Raw genomic sequence first — 23,147 nt, 5'->3', positions numbered from 1 at the left:
AGCCACCGCAATTAACCAGGTAAGGGATGAAGCTTGGACCAGTGTGGTCAGGTGGTAGAGATGGAGAGAAGCAGGAGGTAAAGGCAGGTAAGTTTAGGAGGTAAGACTGACAGAACTTGGAGGGTACTGGTAAGGAAGAAGAAGGAGTCCGGAGTAACCCCCATTAGCAGCTTGAGCAATTGGGGAGATGCAGGTGCCATTCCTGAGCTCAGGAGTAGAGAAGAACCAATTGGGGGGTAGGTGGGATGGGTTGGGTTCTGAACATGCTGGGTCTGAGATACCAAGAGAAGATGTCACGTAGGCACTTGAATATATGACATGAAGCTTAGAGAAGTCTGGGCTGGGGGTGTAAATCTGGGAGTCGTCAGCTTTGTGTGTGGTCCCTGAACAATGGACATGGATGCGATCCCAAGGGAAACAGTAGAGAAAGAAGAGAGGGGGCCTAGGCACGGGCTGAAGAAAACCAACCTTTAATGGGCAGGCAGAAGAGGATGCCCCTAGAAAGCAGGTCAGAGAGGCGGGAGAGAGACGAGGAGAATAAGGCACGAGAAAAGAAGGAGAAAGTGGGACGCAGCCGAGAGGTCGAACACACTGAGGGATTGCAAATGCCCATTGAACTGAGTGACGCAGAAGCCACTGATGACTTTGGAAAGAATCATTTCACTGGAGAGACAGGCCTGGAATTGCAAAAGGAGAGAGTGGACGAGCAGGAGGCAGGCAAACGGAGTCGGGAGGGCAAAGACTGGTGGGTGGCTGTGCCGAGGACAGAAAGGGGGCCGCTGCTAGAGGGAGCAGTGGGGTTCAGGAAAGTTGTTAAAGGTGATTGAAGTCATTAATATTTCTTTTTCATTTTAACAGTTTTACTGAGGTATAACTAATATACAATAAGCTGCACGTTTAAAGTGTAACAATCTGAAAAGTTTGACATGAGCACATCTGTGAGATCATCACCATGGTCAGAAACACACTTTTTTCATCGCCCGAAATCTGCTTGCCCTCCCTCCTGCTCCCCTCACCTCCATTCCCAGACATTCACTGACCTGCTTTCTGTTACTATAGTTTGCATTTTCTAGAATTTTATATAAATGGATTTTTATATACTTTTAACCTTTTAAAAAAGGTACTTGGGCTTCCCTGGTGGCGCAGTGGTTGAGAATCTGCCTTCCCCCTAATGCAGGGGACATGGGTTCGAGCCCTGGTCTGGGAAGATCCCACATGCCGCGGAGCGACTGGGCCCGTGAGCCACAACTACTGAGCCTGCGCGTCTGGAGCCTGTGCTCCGCAACAAGAGAGGCCGTGATAGTGAGAGGCCCGCGCACCGCGATGAAGAGTGGCCCCCGCTTGCCACAACTAGAGAAAGCCCTCGCACAGAAACGAAGGCCCAACACAGCCAAAAATAAATAAATAAACAAATGTGGGGTTTAAAAAAAAAAAGGTACTCGTTTTTGTCTGACTTCACACAGTATAATTATTTTGAGATTCACCTATGTTGTCATAGGTTATCAATAGTTCATTTTTTCTAATTGCTGAGTAGTTTTATACTGCAGGGTGATACCATAATTTGTCTCTCCATTCACCTGTTGATGAATATTTGAGTTGTTTCCAGTTTGGGACTATTACAAATTAAGTTGCTTTGAACTTTCATGTACAAGTCTTCATATGGATACACGTTTTTGTTTCTCGGTAGTAGATAACTAGAAGTGGAATGGTCTATGTTTGGTTTTTAAGAAACTGTCAAACCATCTTCCAAAATGGTTGTGCCATTTTACATTCCCATCAGCAGTGTATGCGAGTTCCAGTTTCTCTGAATCCTTGCCCACATTCGATATGGACAGTTTTAAAAATTTTCAACAATCTAGTAGCTTTTCCTCCTTTCTCTATGGAGGAAGGCAGAGGGAGGAGAAAAAGGAGACAAAATCAGCCACACTCCAGGGCATTGACACTGCCTTGATCGAGAATGAAATGTTTTGCTCAGTCTGTGTCCTGGGAACAAACCCAGTCCCTCACAAACAGTTATTTCTTATGGAGCATTTGGTAAACATATTAGCTTACTGCCTTCTAGGCTAGGGCCCTGAGCAGGTGACAAGAGTTCTACAGGCACCTCCACTGTGGAAGACTCCTGCAGCCACTGTAGAGCAGAAAGCAGGAAAGGGAGGGGAAGGAGACTCAGTCATTGCCCATGGGGATCCTGGTTTCACCCACACCCAGTGTTATAAGAGGACAATAGCATTTCTCTGCCCCCCTGGGAGAAGGCACATGGGCTGGGTTAGGGGAAGGGGAGTTTCTAGACCAGGCTGCACTCTTTCCAAGGTGGAAAGAGCAGCTTGTCCTGTTGAGGAATCCATCCTGCTCAGCCCTAAGAGAAATACATCCTCTCTATTAACTTGGCCAAGAGGTATCAACATATGAGTATAAGGGGTAAGGAGGATTAAATCGTGTTGGGGGCTTTCAGGAATTATGAACAAGTAAACTCTCTGTTAAAATAACAGATTTTGGGCTTCCCTGGTGGCGCAGTGGTTGAGAGTCTGCCTGCCGATGCAGGGGACACGGGTTTGTGCCCCGGTCCAGGAAGATCCCACATGCCGCGGAGCGGCTGGGCCCATGAGCCATGGCCGCTGAGCCTGCGCGTCCTGAGCCTGTGCTCCACAACGGGAGAGGCCACAACAGTGAGAGGCCCGCGTACCGCAAAAAAAAAAAAAAAAAAACATTAAAAAAATAAAGTAACAGATTTTTAGTTAAAGCTAAAGTCATCGATAAAGTCAGATATATATATATCCTAAGAGCACATGCAGGTCAATTATGATACTGAGTTTTGGGAACCAAGCATTTACTTACACCCCTAACGTGAGAGTGAAAAAGAATGCCAACGCCAATACCTGCAGCTGCTGGGAAGAACGCCCCAAAGACAGTGAAAAAGGACTCGCCGGGGCTGTAGTCTGGTAGAGTGATGTTCTGCAGCAGTTCTGGTGAATACCCAATAAAACCATGTTCTGAAATAAAGCAAAGGAAAGCCAAATGAGCAAGTGACAAGATATATAGCGCAGGCTTCCCTAGATTACAGTCCTCGCTTATGTAACTTTAAATAGCAAAAGGTAGGTGTGACTGGGGGTGGGGAGCAGGGAGGGAAAACAGAAGATGGCAGAACCATCTTCCTTCCCACTTCTGGGGCTTGATTTTTATGTATCTGTATCTACGGATATAGGCAAATAAAATGAGATGAAGAAGAACAGTAGTTACCTCTAGGAAGGGTAGCATTTGTATTGTTTTGCTTATACAGCTGAAATCTTTCAATGAGTATGTATTGACGTGTTTGCTTCTGATTTAAAACGTTTAAGTTACCTCCCTGCTCAAAAACCTTCCCACGGATCCCCACTAGCTACAGAATAAAGACCAAGCTCCTTAAGCTGGGTGCGAAAGCCCTCCACAGCCTGGCAACAGCCCACCGTTTCCTATCCGTCCTTTGCCTTTTCCTCTCCCCAGCAGTGACGCAGATGACTCTGTCCAAGAACGCCACTAATACCCAGCACTGTGTCCCCTGCTTCCAGACCCTTCCCCCATATCTCTGAGCATCAACATGGTACTCACTCTTCAAGCCCAACTCAAGCTCTGCTTCCTCTGGGCTTTACATGAGCTCCCTGATCAGAACCCTTCTCCTAAGTGCCCTCCATGACTAGCCACATTAGGTCTTTCCCCAACCAGACTGCTTGGGGCTAGAGATCCGGTCTTAAAACACCTCTGTCCCCCAGGGTCACCACTGTGCCTGCCACACAGCACGCAGGGTGCCAATATGGGTCACACCAAAAGAATCTTACTCTTGGATCTTTTGATGCCGTGCGTTCAGTCTGACTGGTTCACAGACTACTTTAGAGCTGGAACATCTCAGATATGAGTTTTTCAAAGCATGTTAAACACTTTTTACATTGCCTTAAGTGAAAGTTTTCAAGAGGTTTCAGTCCTACAGACACTTTGCTTTTTTGTCAAAGGAGGTCACCTTGAACAGCACCTGTGGATATGTTAGTGGGCTGTGGAATTTTAAAATACAAGTCAAGTGTCCTTGGGCTCAGGGACACCCAGCATATCCAGCCTCTGCCTTTGGAGAATGAGTTGGTTTGTTCCCGTGAACTCCAGTCCAAGAGAACCGGGTCCTGCTCCTTTTCCCTCCAACCCCACAGCTACGTAGGATGAGTTCTCAGCCGTCAGTCATGCCGTAGCTGACCCCCAGGGCTGCGGTGACCGTCTCCTGCCAGCCTGTCCTCCATCGCCCTCGGGGCTTAACTTCACCCTGACCTTCCATCCACAAAAGAGCGCCGTCTCCCTGATGAGTCCAATCATAGTGCCAGCACTTCTCACAGCTTCCAAGATTCATATCTTCATAGGAAAAGTATTTTTCAAAAAAAAACAATAGTAAAATGAAAGCTCAGTGAAGTACAAGGGACCCTGGGGAGTCCAGTCAGGACTTAAAATCATTGTTGACTGCTCTCTTTCTCCTGAACTTTAAATCCCAAGGACTGTGCAACATTTCCGAATGGTTTGGCATCTTCACAGCCGGTCCTCCCCTCATTAACAAAACAGCAATAATAGCTAAGTTAACTTTAGTTTATCCGCTGGCTGACCCTGCTGACTAGACTTTCTGAGGAGAAAACCAGCCCAGCCTGCCTTGGAAGGGAGCTCGGCCAGGCTGGATGATGCACAGGCCTGAGCACATTTGAGCGCAGGGCTGCGTGCTGGGCAGGCCGGCCGTGCGGGACACAAACACTTCATCAGGCTCCATTGATCTCCGCCGTCCCGAGGCTGCCCTGACATGGGCGGGTATTTGGTCACCAGGCCTGAAGGGCTTGGCCCTGGTCAGCCTGAAGGGTCAGAGGGATTGCAGGCACCACAGATGAGTCACTGGAAAGCCTTCTCTCTCCCTCCATACCACCACCAAGATCCACAGAGTGAGGGAATGAGTCACTGGGCTCACTCGGGGATGGGGGTGGGGTCCATTCTCTGCAGGGCCACTGCAATGGCAGCCCTCACACATTCGCAAGCACACGCTCACACTGACAACTGCTGCTGGCCCCAGCCCTCTCCCCTCAAGTCCAGTTCTGAGCTGTTCTCAAGGAAATAACCTTAACTTTGGAAAGAATTTTATGGACAAAGATGTTTGTCAATGAGTTATTTATAATAGTGTAAATGGGGCAGGGGGGTGTCTAAATGTCTAACTCTGGAAGCCTGAGGTATTTTAAATGCTTAAAAAGACTTTTTAGGGACTTCCCTGGTGGCACAGTGGTTAAGAATCTGCCTCCCAAGGCAGGAGATGCGGGTTCGATCCCTGGTCAGGGAACTAGATCCCACATGCATGCCGCAGCTAAGAGTTCACATGCCGCAACTAAGGAGCCTGCCTGCTGCAGCTAAGACCCAGCGCAACCAAGATAAATAAAATAAATTTCAAACATTTAAAGAAAGACTTTTTAGTGCCAAAGAAAACTGTCCATGTTATATATGATATATGTTCAGTAAGAAAACTGGATACCATTTATAGGATGAATACAAAAAAAAGTTTTAATGTATATATGTAGGAAAAGGAAGCATACCAAAATACTAATTGTGGCTGTTCGTATAATGCAATTTTGGACTTCTTTTTCTTTCTTTTTTTATGTTTACAAATTTTCCACCTGTCTTTAATGAGCATAGTCAAATTATCAAAAATTAAAATCTTTTAGAAAACAAAACATCCCACAACTGAAAGCCTACTTTCTCCAGATAGCTTTTCTATAAACAAATTCATTTCTTTTTTTTTCTTTCCATTTATCCTCTCCCTGCTTTTCAAAATGATTTCAGTGGCTTATGAGAAAAACATAAAGGCAAGTAAAATTAGGGGCAAAAAAAGAAAGAAATTGAGCAAAAGAGAGAGAGGGAACACCTACAGCCCACAGCCTGAGGTCTCTGAATAGGTTCTGAGGTAAGATCCTGCAGCGATTTTCTTCAAACTGGAATTCAAGGCCTAGAGAGATTGTTTTACTTTCTGACCTTAAGGACTTTCTGACCTTTCTGACCAAGCCCACTCAAGCAGGGGAGGACCCTAGTGCCCACCCTTCACATGTGCCACATTCCAATGGATGAGAAGGAGCCCTAGGCTCATGTGGTGGACCTACCTCATTTCCTCTGCCCCTACCTTCCCGGGCCCTTAAGACTTCCACCCACCTGACACCCCGCCTCACGTCAGGCTCCCCAGTCCTGATCCAGCCCCGCCAGAGGCTTGGCCCACTGGCCTTCGCCCTGACTCCCGGGGCTCCAGTCTCTCGCCCAGACCCTTAACCAGTGGTCCAGCTGGATCTCAAGCTTCTGCAGAGCGGGTGTCCAGGTCAGACACTGATGTCTCTGGCTGGCTTGTACTTGAGGCATGGGGCGAGGTCAGCTGGCCATGCCCAGCGTTGCAGGGCAGAGCAGACCCATCTGCCGTGGCCTCTCACAGTGGGTCTTGCTGTCTGATTTGCTGAACTAAGGTCCCTAATTCTTCTAGTCATGGCCCTGTTTGAGAAGCTGATGAATGCCCATTTTGCGTACCATTTGGGGGTTCCCTGAAGCCTCTGTGGGGGGAATGGACCCTGAGGTTCAGGACCTCTACTCCAGGGGCTGCCTCTGTACCTGAGACTTCTGACATGCCCTGCAGGCACCTACGCCCTCCCAAGCCCTGAGCAACACCACGCCCTGCCTCGGGGTGAACAGAGGTCAATGTTTCCTGCTGCAGTCAGTGCCAAGCAACGAGGAGTCTCTGTGTGCATGGGGACAGCGCAGGTCCCCCAGGGACATCCCGGGCACTTCTATTCTGAACATAATCACCAGTGGCCGTTTATTGAGCACCTCATACTTGCCGGTCACTGGGCGCCAACTAATTTACATCATCCTCGATCCTCACAACCACCCTGCAAGATCAAAGGTGAGAAAACCAAGCTCACGAAGGTGAAGAATCTTGTCCAAGGTCACACAGCAGACCTGCCTGTATCACAGCCCTTGCCTCTCCCCCAGAAGGCCAGTCTCCAGGTCCCTAGCACTACCCTCCCTCACAGAGACACACATACAGCCCAGGTTTCCTTCAACCCCGCAAAACGCCACCAGAGATCATGGCATCTCCCCTTCTCCACCTGTGGGGGGCCAACAGGGTGTCTCCCTATGGAATGCCACACTGAGGGGCTGTGTGCACAGCTGGGAAGAAGCAGAGCCCACCCTCGATCCCAGGTCTGTCTGAGGTTAATTTTCCATAGACCATACCGTCTCCCTGGAATTCATCCTGAGTTGTTTCCCCAGAGATTTCTAGAGCATGAGTCTGCCTCTGTGGGCCTTTCAGCAGCTCTGCTGGTAACATGAGGGGCTGGGGTGCTCTCAGCTGATGCCTCCCGACTCTGAGAGGCCTGGGGTGCCCAGTGTCTGCTGCTGCTGCACGTGACTGTATCGGGGTTTGACCTGAACATCTGTCTCTGTACCCACAGAAACAAATACTTTGGTCCCATGTGAACTATGAGCTTTTAGGAAGAACAAAGACAGAACAGAGTGAGGAAAGAGAAAACGAATCACAACAAAAACCAGGCAAGAACAGGCTGAGGGAAGATACTTGAAGGCGTGACCTTCCTCCTCAGCATTCGGATAACACGGCTTCTTGGGATGCCACCAGGGCGCCTGTGGTTCTGCAGGGTCCAGGGTGTCTGTGCCTACCACGACTGGGCCAAAGGGGCCAGCCTGGGTCACAAGTTGCTACAGAGCACAGCTCCCTCGGGGCCGGGCCCCACGCCCTCTGGTAGGGTGGCTTCTGGGAAGCTCCGTGTGGCCCCTGTGGCTTCCCACCCGTGCCGCCCTGCCTCTGGGGTCTGCTGAAATTAGAAGAGGCAGCAGGAAGTCATCGGCCCCCACGTGTGGGTGTCGGATTATGGCCGCTGACTAACTTAGAAAGTGAGACTGCTAAAAATGACACTGACACTGTGGGCCCTGCCACCCCTCCGTGAGCTGCGGGTCCGGCGAGGCGGGGGCTTCTGGCCCGGCTTTCTTCTTGGCTCGGGTCCCCCCACCCCTCGCCCAGCGAGACAGCCCTTTCCTGGGAACGACAATGAGAGAGGCTGGTCCAACCAGGAATAGAAAGAGAGAGGAAGGCAGGGAGGGGCACGCCGCCCAGACCCCGGGAGATCACAGGAAGAGCAGCCCTGCAAGGAAAAGGAAAGGAGAGGCCGAGGTTCTGGGAAGGGACACACACACCAAAACAACGCCTGGGGGTGGGGAGGGCAAGAGAAGGCCAGCGAGCCGGCCGGAGGAGGATCCCCAGAGAAGCAGGAAGTACAGTAGGGTGTGCAGCAAGGGAAACGCGCATTGGGTGCCTTGTGCGAGGGCCAAGCCTCGCCCCGGACACAAGGCCCCTCCGGAGGGTCTCCTGCACAGTGGAGCCCGCCTGGGACCCGGATGGTATGCCCAGCACCTGGCACTGCCTGGGCTGCTCCAGGACTCTGCCTCACAGGGACGGAGACCCGCAGTTTGGGGGAGGGACAACACATCTGAAATGGCCTGACATAGAGAGGTCAGTGACGAGGAAAGAAAGGCGTGTCCGGGCCCCATCCTGTCACCAAGGCCCTCACAGAGCTCCTGCCCGCGCCGTCCCTATGCTTACTCAGACACGGCCCAACCCCAGACGGTCTGAGGTGGACACAGATGGGCAGTTAGGCCCGGCAAACCCCGGCGGCCTGGGCTGGTCCGTGGACCTTTCCTCCCCTGGGCTTTGGTGTCAGGTCTGGGAGCTGCAGTGGGTGAGGCAGCCTCAGTCATAAGAAGGGTGTGCCCAAACCTGAGCTTGAAGAGCATAGATTTAGGAGAAGCCCAGGCTATTCTCCTCCTCCTTGGGGTGGAGCACGAGGCCCGGAAGATCTCTGGGAGGAAGGGGCGAACGGTGACAGGACCAAGACTCACGACACCTGGGTTCACGCCCTGGTTCTTCCACGGACTCGCTGCAAATTCTGACTGTCCATCTGGGATGGGCCCGAGATGCTGCAATCTCAGTGGGCACCCAGGTGATGTAGATCACGCTCCCAGTAGCAGGTATTAAGTTGTTTTTCAGAACCCTTCTCATTCTGAAAGTTGCCTGCCAGAAGCCCATTCTCAAGACTCGGGGAACATTGTCCAAATACACCATTGATTTCTAGCGGCAGATGGAAAATCCCAAACTAGCTTCCAAAGCTTGTCGGTGCTGCCCCCTACCTCCCTGCTACCCCTTCCCTTTCTCTGTGGCTGTGGATACAATGTGTGCTCCAGACTGTGAGACAAGGTCATTGCCACATTTTTCATCTGTTAATGAAACAGAGCAATTATGAATTACAAGTCCTGCCACTAGGCCTTACATTATTACAGTCAGGCGCGCCCTCCGTTAGTGCGGACACGGAAAGCTTCCTGGTCTAATTCATCGGTCCATTTTAACAACGGAGGGAACTGATAGAAGCCAGCTACTCAAAAGGCTTGAGAGCTGAAAGTGGGAAAGTAGCCCCAGCTTAGAGTCCCATTTGGAGTCCGCAAAACACCAAGTCCCCATTTGCTGGATTCTCCCATTGAACTGGGTCGTAACCGTCCTGGTCTACTACAGGTGCTCCACAGAAATATTCTGAAATTGAACTGGATCAGCCTGTATTGACTTCGACTGTCAATGGAAAGGGATGGAAGGGTCAATAATGATAGGTTCAGAAGAGGCTCCCAAGGCCCCCGCCCTCAGCTCGGATTTCCTTCCCCACAGGACTTCTGGGCAGTGAGCTGGGAGCCTTCCCCAGACCACAACCCCCTCTCTGGCTTCAGCCCTAGTGAGTTTGGTCCTCCAAAGAGAGGGTGGAGAGAGGATGTGAGCAGGGTTTCCAGCTCCCAGGCCCCCACCCAGAGAGAAAATACACAGAGGGAAGGCCGGGCATTCTAGCAGTGGCTAGAAGGGAAGTGTGAAGTGGGGTTGGGCCTGTCCAGAGGCCCCCGGGGAAGGCCTCCACCCTCCGGGACAACTGGCTGGTGGGAACAGCCGGAAAAGCCCCCAGGGCTAGGTAACCCAGGGGATGAAGGGCCTGGGTTGGGGGGATGTCAGGGCAGCCCCCTTGGGAGGGGATGGCTGAAAGTTTCCAGTAAGAAGAGAAGCTCCTGCCAACCCCTACAATCTAGGACGGGCAGTCCTGGAGTTCGTTCTGAGAAAAGGATTTCTCACTTGGAAAAGGGAGGATTTCTAACAAACATCCAAGAAATTGTTCCATCCTCTGACATGGGCTCTATTTTAAATGCTTAACCAAACTTTTTTTTTATAATGGCCTTGGGGTCAGCAAGTTGAGACGAGATGAGACTTTTCACCTGGGAAGGCCGACCGAGCAAAGGACTGCCAAATGCCCCAGAACGTTAAGGAACTCGCAGCTCACCTGGACCCAAGAAACAAAGAGGTATCTCACGATAAAAACCGGGATTGCCACAAACGCTGAGCAAGTGCATTATATATATTTGCTCACAACCACCCCATGAAGTAGTGCATTGTTTAGGTAAGGAAGCTGAAGCACAGAGAGGAGACTGGATTCAACCCTTGGCTGCCGCTGCCGCCGGGGTCCGTGCTCACCCAAGGCTGCAGGGAGTCTGGGAGGGGAGCCAGGAGCCCAGCTGGTCAGGCTGAGGCCAGACGGAAGGGACTGCAGAGCCCCTAGCCCCCCGCCCACGGAGCCCCCAGTGGGCTGCCCGACACTGCTCTCAGCTCAAAGGAGCCCTGAGAAAGGAAAAAATCTGGCCTTCTTATCTCCTGGGGGAAAGGAATGCACTCTCCCGCCAGGATAAGTGGCTGTTTTGACAGGAAGTCTCCACCCAGGCTGTGGGTTCCTCCCAGTCACCATTTACTCCTTCTGGCCGTCCCTGCCTCTGGCATCCCAACTCCCATCCTACTTAAACCCCACACACACCCTTACACCCCCCAAATCTAACCCAACTGGGGGTCCCCCCAAGTCGGCTGCCCACCCCCACAGCTCCGGCCTCCATGGGGGCCCAGAGTTCCGACCTGGGAGTCACGCCTCAGCCCCACTGTTGCCTGGACACCGTCTCCAGGCAGGCAGCTGAGAAGGGGGTGGGAGGACAAGGGGCCCCCTGCAAGGGGCAGTCAGCATCGACGTGGTTATGCAAGCAGGGCCACCCTCCTGTCCAGCACCACGCTGGAAGTATTCAGACTCCACGTGCCCCAGCTCTGCAGCCAAGGGCAGTTCTCCCCGAACCCAAGCCCTACCCAAGAGAGAAATGCAGCAGACGCTCTCTTAGAACCCACGGCAGAAGATTCAGTATCACATGACTATAGAATGGTAATGCCACCGCGGTCTTTGGTCTCAAGTCCATTTTACACCTGGGAAGGCTGAGGTCCGAAAAAGGAGAAGCCCATGCCACACAGTCAGCAGCTGGTCAGGCAAGACCAGAACCCAGTGTGGCCAAGCTCCCTCCAACGTGTGCCCTGCAATGGCACTCAGGTCTCTGTTGCCACTGCCTGCTAACCTGCCAGGTCAGGGTAGGAACTGTACTGTCTTATTTCTTGGTGTGTCTCCATTGCCTAGACCCAGGAGGTAAGCAAAAAATTTAATACTTTCTTAATAAATAATGGAAACAACCCAAGTGTCCATCAACAGATGAGTGGATAAACAGCATGTGGTCTATCCATACATAGAGTACTCTTCAGCCATTGAAAGGAACGAAGTATTGACACTTGCTACGACACAGATGAATCTCGAAAGCATGCTAAGTGAAAAAAACAGAAAAGGACAAATACTGTGTGATCCATTCATATGAAATATCTGAAATAGGCATATTCACAGAGACAGAAAACAGAACAGAGGTTATCTGGGGCTAAGGGGAGGAACGGGGAGTTATTGGTCCATAGACAGTTTTTGTTTGGGGTGATGAAAATGTTTTAGAGGCAGACAGTTATGATGGTTGTACAACATGGTGAATGGAGTTAATGACACTTAATTGCACGCCTGAAGGTGGTTTTTTTTTTAATGTTATACATATTTTGTCATTAAAAAAAAACAAACACAAGCCATTTCTTTCCACAGTACCCCCTGCAGGGACCACCTCCAGCATCCTTGTTTCTCCTGGGCTCCTCTCTGCTTTGCAGGTGTGGAATAGAGGATAAAGGGAGCTTCCTGGCTAAGGCCGATCAGAGAGGGAGGAACAAAGCCACAGGTACAGACTAGTCCTAGTCTCAGACTCTGATGCTCCCGCCAAAGCAAGCTGCCTCCTCAGATGACGGACGCTTCAGCTCTTGGCCACTGCAAGGTGAGTGGGCACCCCCAGCGAGCCATCTGACCACACAAGACTCCTCCCTGCTGGAACTGGGCAGAAAGCACCATGTTCTCAGGAGTTCAAGTGGAAATCACAACCCCCTTTGTTGACTTCTAGAACTTACAGGATTTTATTCAGGGGTCACAGGGGTCACAGGTTGGGGTTGTGGGCCTTTAAGGCAGAGCTGTCCAGAAGCACAGACTGTGGTTTCTCAATATCAACCATGCCCAGATCCCACGGAAAACCTCAGCAAAGTCAAGGGTGAGGTTGTCCCAGTCTTGTTTTTGACACGGTCCTGCTTTCAATACTTTCCTGGTCACTGGGACCCCAGACCCCAGTTTAACACCGGTCCTGCTTAATAAGAGCTGGCCTGGAATGAGTGTGCCTTTACTCTGGGCTACCCTGGGCTGCCCTCGGCAAGTGCAAAGAGAAAGCAGGCCGGGCCGCTCCTCTAGGGGACTTGGACGATGGGGCCCTACCTGGTCTTGGGCCAGCAGCGTCAGCATCAGCATCACCTGAGAGCTTGTTAGACCTGCAGAACCTCAGCTCTCCCCTCCCCCAGCCCCCACCCGTGGAACTGAAACCTTCATCGTTACAAGATCCCCAGATCTTGAAGTTTGAGAAGCACTGCCTTGTAGTATAACCCAGGGACCTCCAGAGACCTATTCTTCCAGGATAAACAATGATAATGATAATAATTATTTATTAAGCACCCACTTGGTGCCAGCTATGACTCTAGGCCTCTTACATATACTATTTTATGCTCTGACAACCCAGTAAAGTAGGCATTATTACCTGCTTTTCAGAACTGAGGAGAGCGGTCAGAAAGTTGACCAAGTCCATACAATGAGTTATAGCTGAGCCGGAATTTGAACACAGGGGTCTGAGTCCAAAGCCATGGCTCTGACAACTGTGGTATGATGCAATCTTTCAAACTGGGCCAACAGTTACAGCCACTTGTCAACTCTCTATGGGGCCCAGACATTCACTGGCAAATGCAATCCCCAGGAAGGTATTCTAGGGGCTGCCCTGCTGCCTGGTGCCAGCCTGGGCTCTGGGTTCCCGTGCGCCTGGGTTGGGCAGCCTGTGGCAGAGGGCTCTCTATTTCTTCAGGACACGTCCCTGACGATGAATTTGCGTGGCCCAGCCCCCAGTAAGCATTAGGTCTGGGACTGGAGGGACAAATAAATTAGATGGTGCGCAGGCTTGGGGCCCCTTCTGCCGCAAGCTCGGAAACCTCCCGCACTGACCTCGTCTGGGCCCTGGAGTTTATGACTCGGGGCTTCATCTCCTGCCGGCCCCCAGGAGGCAGCACTCTCCTGCCAAAGGCACCCGTGGCAAGCTCCACTCTCCCCTCCAGCCAGCATCCACAGGCTCCTCGGGTCACGGAACCCGGCCCAGCTCCACGAAGCCCAGCCCAGCCCAGCCCAGCCGGGCCTGAGACTGTCTATCTGCTTCTCTGTGCCTGTACATGGCCACCTCACCCCCCACCTGAATGTGTGACTTGAGGGCACGTCTCCCTGCCTTTGTGTCCCTCACAGACCCACTGAAATGCATCTCAACCCAATAGGTGCCCCCAAAACGCCTGAGCCAGAAAGTGCCATCATTTGCCCTTCCACAGCCGTGCGGAGGGCATCCCGCTCACCTCCCACAGCCAGGGGACCCCTTCCTGCAGTGAGGGGAGCACGAGGCCCAGCAGGGCGGAGCTGGGGGCACAGACAGGATATGCCAGCCCATACCTCATTGTGTCGCCCTCCACCTCCTTGGAACCCCGGCTGCTCAGGGCTGCGGCAGGCAGCCCAGCAAGGCGAGGGCCCTCCCAAGCCAGTGATTTCATGCTTCAGGCATCCATCCCCAGAACACCAGCCGGGGAGCCTGGCAGGCCAAGCCCCCTGCTGCTCACGGAGCTGGAGCAGACACAGGGAGAGAGCCGGGCAGTGTTAGCTCTGGTTTCCTTCTGTAGCTGTGACCAGGTCCCCACGGCCTCCTTGGCCTAGCGGTTCCTTTCTCCGCTTTCCACAGCCAAAGCCAGCAAATGAAAATAATACGATGGAGAGGGTGGCAGGGCCTTGGAGCCGGGGGCCTGGGATTCTGGTCAGTCACTCTCTTCAACAGAGACAAACTCAGAACAAGAGGAAGGCCTGAGGGTGCCTGCCCCTGCCCTCCTCCAGCCAGACAGGAGTGAGGACCACTGCCCCCAGAAAACCTATTGAGGGAGGAACCCCAAAAGCTGGGAAGTCACAGTACCTAGAGTATTATGTTCTCCCTCTACCAGAGAAATGGTAAATGTTCAACTCACCTAATTCTAAAAATAAGAATCACCAACCTAAAGTGGTATTCCAAAAAAAAAAAATGTTATTCCATAGGTAGAACACATAGAAGAGCATGCTTTGCTTTTTACTTAGGTCAGTCAGTGAGCGGATGGGAGGGGGAGTGGATGGCGAGGAGGGGTGACCAGATGGACATAGAGAGGAAAAAGAGGAAAAAGATTGGGGAGGAAAAAGAGACAAACCTAAAGGAAGAATGAATGAGGCTGGAAAAACAGAGAAGAAAAACCAGGTATGTTTTGAGGAATGCTGGAGATCACAATTTTGTTGGTTCGGTTTGCAAAAGTTCCGAAATCCTGACCCAGACCTGAGCCTTTGTTTACAATCCTTCACTATTCTAATCCTTAAAAATTCCTCTGTTCAAATCCTTAATCTTTCCCCTTTCAGGGTCAAAGATTCCTTTGAGAATCTGGCAGAAGTTCTGGACCCTCTCCTAGAAAAATATATTTATTCACATAAAATTTTTCCTGCAATTTCAGGGGTTCATGGATCCTGTTAAAAACTAGTTATTCTAGAAGCTCCACTCTGATTGAGAAACTTGTAAAGACCAAAGCAAAAACACCCCCCACTGCCAGATTAAACTAAGATAAGGGAGGATGTGTTGAATCTTATTCAAGCCATCATATCAGGCTTTTAATTATACCATTTGCTTCACTGATAGAATTTTGGGGCCTAAACACCCTTCTTTAGTTACTACCCCAATGGTGGTACTAGAAGCAAGGTTACTTACTTGAAGGAGTCAGTTATGATGCAGTAAAAGGTCTGCCTTTGACCCAGGTAACAATGTCTGTGCTTACCCTGAAATTAACCCTTTGCAGATCAATTTGAGAGTCTGATTCAGACTTTTTAAATGAGTTTCTAGGTGATTCTGATGCAGGCAGTCCCCAGACCAAACTCTGAGATCCACTGTTCTTGTAGAAAATTGCAAGCTTCTGGCCCAGCAGATCTTCAGATTCCCTACTCATTGTGGTTTTCTCCTCGTACACCAGAGGCAGGGCTAGGCATGTATGGAAGGGTGCTCTGTGACTAGGTTTGGACCACTGCATCAGAAAGGCTACCTTTATGGGGTAAAAAAGGTACATGAACAGTGTAGGGCGTAAAAGGTATAGAACCAGGTGAAACCCTCCAAGGGCCTTTAAGGCTGTGGTTCCTAGATCTGTCAGCACAAAAACAATCACCGGGAGTACTTCTGCATTTCAGATTCCCAGGCCTCGGGCCATTAGGGAATATATATATGATAATACTAACGAGCTTCTCCATTGGTTCTGACACATGGAGCTTGTTTGTTTATGGTATATGGTATTATGAAATACTTGAGGGTATTTCAATCAAGATATCAGACCATTATTGTAAAAATGCTTTGAAGGGGCTTCCCTGGTGGCACAGTGGTTGAGAGTCCGCCTGCCGATGCAGGGGACACGGGTTCGTGCCACGGGCCCACATGTCGCGGAGCGGCTGGGCCCATGAGCCATGGCCGCTGAGCCTGCGTGTCCAGAGCCTGTGCTCCGCAACGGGAGAGGCCACAACAGTGAGAGGCCCGCGTAGCACAAAAAAAAAAAAAAAAAAAAGCTTTGAAAAAAATTTAAAATGCTCTTAAAATTCTCCAGCGAAAACCAGTGAACACTACCAGGGGTTCCTTTTTCTTTTCTCCTCCTCCTTGTTCATTGTAGAAACTAACTGGAGAAGGGGGGCCACACTGGAATGGCCTGAATGGGTTCCAGATGACAAGGATTTGGTCCTCTTGGCCTGACTGCTTCTCCCTTTACCCTGGAGTCTTGTACAAATATTAACATTTTCTGGCTGTGCAGTGACGTGAAAATGGTTAGGAGGCACCAGGTCAGGTGTAAAAAAAACTCATGGAAGGAGAGGGACTGCTTGGTCCAGAAGTGACTGCTGATGTATTTTCTGATTCTCTACAAGGTGGAACGTCCACACAAACAGGAAGCCACGACGTGCCCAAGCTCACCCACACTGGGCCTGGCATCTGATCGGCGGCGGTGGGGCAACAGGAGGACTGCTGAAAAGGCAGCCCATTTCAGACCACTCGGCAGAGTGGCCCTAACAGGAGCTTCTGGGCACAGATCGCAGCTCCTCAAACAGAGAGGACGTCCACAATAACAAGACTGCCCTAACTTGGTCTAGAATCCCTGTTTAGTGTAATTTTTTTTTTACATTTTGATTTCTTGAAACTTGGCTGTCTTGCATTCAACATGTAGATGTAAGGTAACATTTTTTTCCACCTGAAAATTTGGTGTATAGTAAAACTGATGGTATCTTAGAATTGAGGAAATAGGGTTTATCACCTCATTTAATCTTGAAACAATCTGTGAGGGAGGTATCATTATTCTCTACATTAAGTCCCCGACATACGAACCTTCAAGTTGTGAACTTTCATAGATACGAACATGCGCTCGAATGTCCAATCACGTGAGGTTTGTTCACGTGTCTGGTATACATTGTCACGTGCGTGCATCCTCTACAAGTGGTTGTGCTCTTGTGTACTTTACTGTACAGTACTGTATAGAGTACAGTAGTATGGTATCTTTATTTCAAGCTAGATCTGCAAGAGGACTTCATTGAACTCCTTGCTGTGCAACACAAAGAGCTTACTAATGAAAACCTGATGGAACTGGAGGCCCAGAGAAGGGACGAAGAGAGACAAGAGGAAGAAGAAGTAACTGAAGGACCGAAGAGATTCATGATGCAGGAAATGACCAGGGGATTTTCTTTATTTGAGGCACTGTGAGTTTTGAGGCACAGGACCTGAACGAAGAATGGTACACAAAGGTTGCAGCAGCTGTTCAGAATGCAATCCAGTGCTACCGGGTCATCTATGATGAGAAAAAAAGAGTTACTGCCCAGACATCACGGGATTGTTTTTTCAAGAGGGTAGATAGAACTGAATCCAGCAAGGAACAAGAACCTCTGCCATCAATGTCAGACGTGAGTGAAACTGCAGCTTGCTCTCGGTCCCCTATTGCTGACGACCCTTCAGCTCTACCACCTCCCACCTCCTCTCCCTCCTCCAGTCAGTAACTCTTCTTGCCTGTTCACTCGATGCCAGCCCCTGGATGCCAGCTGTTGTACTGTGCTACTGTACTTTTCAAGGTACTGTGCTGTGAGATTAAGACTGTTTTCTTTATGTTTTGTGTTTGCTTTTTATGTATTATTTGTGTGAAAAGTGTTATAAACGTATTCCAGTACAGTACTGCCTAGCCGATTGTGTTAGTTGGGTACCTAGGCTAACTTTGTTGAGCTTACAAATAAATTGGACTTACAAACACACTTTTGGAACGGAACTCATTTGCATCTAGGGGACTTACTGTATCTTCCAGACGAGGAAACTGGAGCACAGACAGTTGATTTGCCCAAGGTCACAGAGTGAGGAAGCGATGGGGCCGGGACTGGAGGCCAGTGCCCCACACCTCCCCACAGCCCCTCCCCGGCACCCCGTGTGCTGTGTGAGCACATCTGTCCACACAGTAGGAGCCGGGGTCGTGGAGTAACTGCGGAGGGGGAAGTGCTCTGAAAAGTGACTTCCACCAGAGTCACTGCAGCATGAGAAAACAGAAAAGTGATCTTCATCTTACTTCAAATACTAACTTGAGAAAAAAAAAAAAAAAAAATATATATATATAGGGCTTGTCTGGTGCAATTATTAGCCTATTTTAGGCCCTAACTCCACCTCCTCTCTGACTGCAGGAACTTAAGGGTGTGCCGTGCGTAACTACTCATATAACAACCACATCTGGCAGATTTAAGTTTAAAATGGTGCTCATTTGGACAGTAATTACAGATTTACTGTTCCGATTTATTATTTTATTTACTTTTGAATGTTTCTAATGATTTCTTGCAATTGGGATATAAGGTGTTGTACCTTAAGAAATCTCACATTTTGGCTTCTGCCAGTTTAAGAGGAGCAGGAAGTAGTTTAGCAGAAGAAATCATTGTCAAAATAATAAAACTGAAGAGTTATTCTCTATGATGTTCAGTAAGTGTTCATTTTCTGGAAAGCAGCTCGGGGGCAGAAAGAGAAACCCCACCCCTGCCCCTGCCCCCAATACACAAACTCAAAGAAAAAAACCCCACAATTGACATGTACTATGATTTATAATCCTTAAAAACACCCATCCCATTTTACAGATGAGAGAACTCAGAGTCTGTGAGTTGCCTACAGTCACACAGCTGGTAAGGAGCCTGCATTCTGGTGCCACTAATCTTAAAGCACGCATTGTCAGCAGTAATCTTCCCTAGTCATCGCCATGTTGCATTAGGACAGGGACCACATGCATTTTATCCTCCACTAGATCCTGGAGCCCAGCTCCTGGTACCCCGCGGGCTTTGGGAACTGCTGGTTGGGTGGATGGGTGGATGGAAGGAGGATAAAAAGGGAGGCAGGAAGACGTGTGTGCCCGGTGGGCCAGCCCCTCCAGCAGGTGCTATTCTTACCCCCATCCCCACTTCTTTGCCGACTGTGCTCCTACAACGCCTATCCCACTTCTGATCAGCATTTTCTAGGACTGCGTTCCCCTGCCTTACTGGCGCCTGCTCTCTCTAATTCCTTTCCCAGTCAGTCATTCAACAAAGCGTAATTGAGAGCCAGCCACACGCCAGGTACTCTCTAAGACACTGGGAGAAAGGCAGTAAGATGCGATTCCCATCCTGGAGGCTACCACAGCTTAAAACAATGATCTCGGTATTTCCCAGCAGCTCTGGACACCCTCAGAATACAAAGTAGAGAGGGTTTCTTGAAGCTGCCTACCACATCCTCTCATCTTCCACCAGCACTTCTGCTGTTTCCGAAGTTTTGTCTTGTTATTTTCAGAGACATCAAAGGACAGCCCACAAGGAGATTCTCCTCTCTACCTTTTAGCACCTTCTTGTACTTTTCTACTTAGGGCATGTTTCGCGTGCTGGGAGGCACAAGAGAAGCATGAGGAGTTAGGCAGGCGGTGTCATACAAAGTCCTGCCCTCAGTTATGAGATGGATATGACTGGAAACGCCAGCCTCAGGAGCTAGAAGAAGCCTCCTCGTCTCACAGGTGAGGAAACAAAGGTAAACGCCCTCCTACCCCATCCCTGGTGGAGTTGGCTGCTCTCGGCCAGTGTCCTTTCATGGCACCTACTCTGCACACCAACAGATGAGGGGTTAGATCCTGGAAGGACCCACAGCCCACTGACTTCTAATAAATGATGAATCTAAAACCAAGTTTTATTATGAGGCGACTGAGACCCACAGATGGTAGGGTCCTGGCCCAGAGTCCCACAGACAGTGGTTGAGAGGCCCTGGCTTCATCTCTCCCAATGCAAAACACTGTAACTATAGTAGTCCTTTCACTTTCCTATTTAGCAACGTCTCAAAAGGCATGTTAAATATCACGCCCTAAGTGTACCGCTTGTTCCCTTATTCAGTCATTAGCGTGGCTAGGAGCAGTGTGAGCTTGATGGTTACAAAGGACATGGACCCTGAGGTCAGCCGCCAGGGTGCAAATCCTGGCTCCACGGCTTACTAGCTGTGTGACAGGCAAGATAACCTCTCTGAGCCTCAGTTTTCTCATCTTTATGGTAGGGACAATAATAGCACATGGACGCCACAGATACTGTCAGAATAAAGTGAGGTGTAAAATGCTCAGTACTGTGCCTGGCACATAGAGGGCGCTCAGTAAACATGACCTTCCTTGGTCACTATGCCGTCTTCAGATCTTATATTCAAGAAATCTGTATCCATGTGAATTGACCCACAACTTTTTTCTCTTCTTAATAAATTATTTCACTTCACTTTTTTCTCTACGTACAAGCAGAAATAGTGTTTCAAAAAGTATTAACCATATCTGGGCCATTTGATAAAGAATGTCTGAACAAGGGCATGGCAAGATTTCTAATGCACCAACTGATGCAGACGTAAAAATCTGATGGCCTATTAGAAATAAGTGTGAAAAGAGTCATGTACCACAATGTTCACTGCAGCTCTATTTACAATAGCCAGGATATGGAAGCCACCTAAGTGTCCATCAACAGATGAATAGATAAAGAAGATATGGCACATATATACAATGGAATATTACTCAGCCATAAAAAGAAACGAAATTGAGTTATTTGTAGGAGGTGGATGGACCTAGAGTCTGTCATACAGAGTGAAGTAAGTCAGAAAGAGAAAGACAAATACTGTATGCTAACACATATATATGGAATCTAAGAAAAAAAACAAAAAAAATGGTTCTGAAGAACCTAGGGGCAGGACAGGAACAAAGACACAGATGTAGAGAATGGACTTGAGGACACAGGGAGGGGGAAGGGTGAGCTGGGACAAAGTGAGAGAGTGGCATGGACTTATATATACTACCCAATGTAGAATAGATAGCTAGTGGGAAGCAGCCGCATAGCACAGGGAGATCAGCTTGGTGCTTTGTGACCACCTAGAGGGGTGGGAGGGAGACGCAAGAGGGAGGAGATATGGGGATATGTGTATATGTATAGCCGATTCACTTTGTTATAAAGCAGAAATTAACACACCATTGTAAAGCAAGTATACTCCAATAAAGATGTTAAAAAAAAAGAAGTGTGAAAGTATTGAGAGCTGAACCACTTTTCTTAATCATTAGGCTTACTCGTGCAAGAAAAATAAAGCAAAAAACCTTCATAACCCAATATTTTCAATTTTTCAGGAAAGGACACAAATTCTTGGAGAAATGGGAAATCCTCCCCTTCACATCTCTAGACTCCGTGTTCAGGGTGAAAGGAACTGTTGTTTGGGCCAGACTTGTGAGGCAGATGCTATTTTCACATGCAAATGATGGCCACATAGAGTGATAATCTAGGCCTGGGGGCAAGCAGAGACCTCAGCCCAGGGTGTCTAGTCATGCTCTCATGGTGCATGTGGGTGAGCTAATTAGGGAGCCCGCTGTCCAATGGGAGAGCGTATGTGTGAGAAAGACTAAAAATACAAAGCGTACGAGAAGCCATGCAAATGAGTTTAGCTCAGAGTGAGCAGGCTTTCGTCACTGGATCCTGGCTGGGGCTGGCCAAGGCTTACAGGAAGAAGTGAAATGTTTGGGTTCGTGTGCCAGGCACTGTGCTGGGTGCTTTGTACAGAGTATTTCAGGTGGCTGGGTCAGCAGTGCATGTGGCCCTGTGTGGGTTTATGTGTGTGTCCATTCACACAGCTGGTGGTGAGGGGCTCAGACAAATATTTACAGCAGGATCTTTGTTTATTATTTTGGATCATAAACTAACAAGAGAAAAATCAATCAACGGTCTCACTGGTTAAAAGAAATTTCATTTGATTGCATTTAAGGAGTGTGTGTATGTTCCTCAGGGTGGTGGTAGCCTGAGCACAGGGTGGGGGGTGGGGTGAGGAGGGAGGAGATGGAAAAAATAAAGAGGTATTTAGGAACAAGTCAAGAGAATGAGATCATGAAATTGTTTCCCAAATTACATCTGGTCCTCATCTCTACCCCACCTCTACTGCGTCTGTCCAGGCTGTGTTTTCTCTTGTCTGAATGACTGCAGACTTCACTGACTGGCTCCCTCTGCCTTTAGTCCCTCTCCGTTTGCACCCACTCTAACCCCAGGCAGGATTCCCGAAGAGAGAATCTGATCTGCAACTTCCCCACTTAAAAGAAAAACCTATTGACCTTTCTCAGCTTTTATGTTTTCTGCATCTTTAAAACTCATGTGGAGTTTTAAGTTATCCCTGGTTATTTTGTTTATTTGTTTGCTTTTCTAACTATAAAGACTAAGAAAATCCTCAAGATAAGTCATGAAGCCTATGTTTATATTACATTCCATCTGGGACTTCTGAATGTTGCTACATTAATTTTAACTTTAAAAATACTATACATTGTGTGAGCTCAGTTATGTAAAAAAAAGAAAAAAAGACTATAAAGAAATAGACTTTATACTTCATATCTTAAAATGAAATGTGTTATTCTCAATAAAAATAAATTAGAATTATAATTTAGAGTACACCAGCTGTTATGGACTGAATGTTTGTATCCCTACCCCACCCCCAAATTCATATCCCTAACCCCTAATGTGGCTATATTTGGAGATGGGGCCTCCATCTCCAAAGGTGAAGGTTAAGGGAGGTCATAGAGTGGGGCCCTGATCATATGGGATTAGTGTCCTAATCAGAAAAGACACCAGAGACCTAGTGTGCACACACTCTCATTCTCTCCCTACCCAACCCACACGTGTGCAAGTGCATGCACGCACACACAAACACACACACACACTCACATACGCTGAGGAAAGGCCACGTGAGGACACAGAGATAAGGTGACCATCTGCAAGCCAGGGAGTGTCCCTCATCAGGAGCTGAATCAGCTGGAATCTTGATCTTGGACTCCTAGCCTTTAGAACTGTCAGAAAATTAATTACTGTTGTTTAAGAAACAGTTTTCAGATTGGCTAGCTCCACCTAGCCCATGGGATAAACCTGGCCTCTCTGTACTGGACAATCCAGGAAACCCTTGATGCCTCCATGCTTACGTCTTTCAAGGATATGGGCCATGAGAACTGATTTCCACACCAA

General features: G+C 49.0%; 1 protein-coding gene across 1 annotated transcript in view; it reads right to left on the bottom strand.

Moving 5' to 3' along the window:
* The window catches only part of SLC12A8 (solute carrier family 12 member 8), a 113,369-nt gene that overhangs the window by 51,824 nt on the left and 38,398 nt on the right, over positions 1-23,147 (bottom strand). Inside the window, 1 exon segment of the mRNA XM_065875847.1 lies at positions 2,877-2,990. Coding sequence (XP_065731919.1) covers positions 2,877-2,990 — 114 coding nt within the window.

Source organism: Phocoena phocoena, chromosome 4 (assembly GCF_963924675.1).
Source record: "Phocoena phocoena chromosome 4, mPhoPho1.1, whole genome shotgun sequence".
Lineage (NCBI taxonomy): Eukaryota > Metazoa > Chordata > Mammalia > Artiodactyla > Phocoenidae > Phocoena > Phocoena phocoena.
Note: the sequence above shows the minus strand (reverse complement) of the source record. Positions and strands in the feature narration are given on the sequence as shown.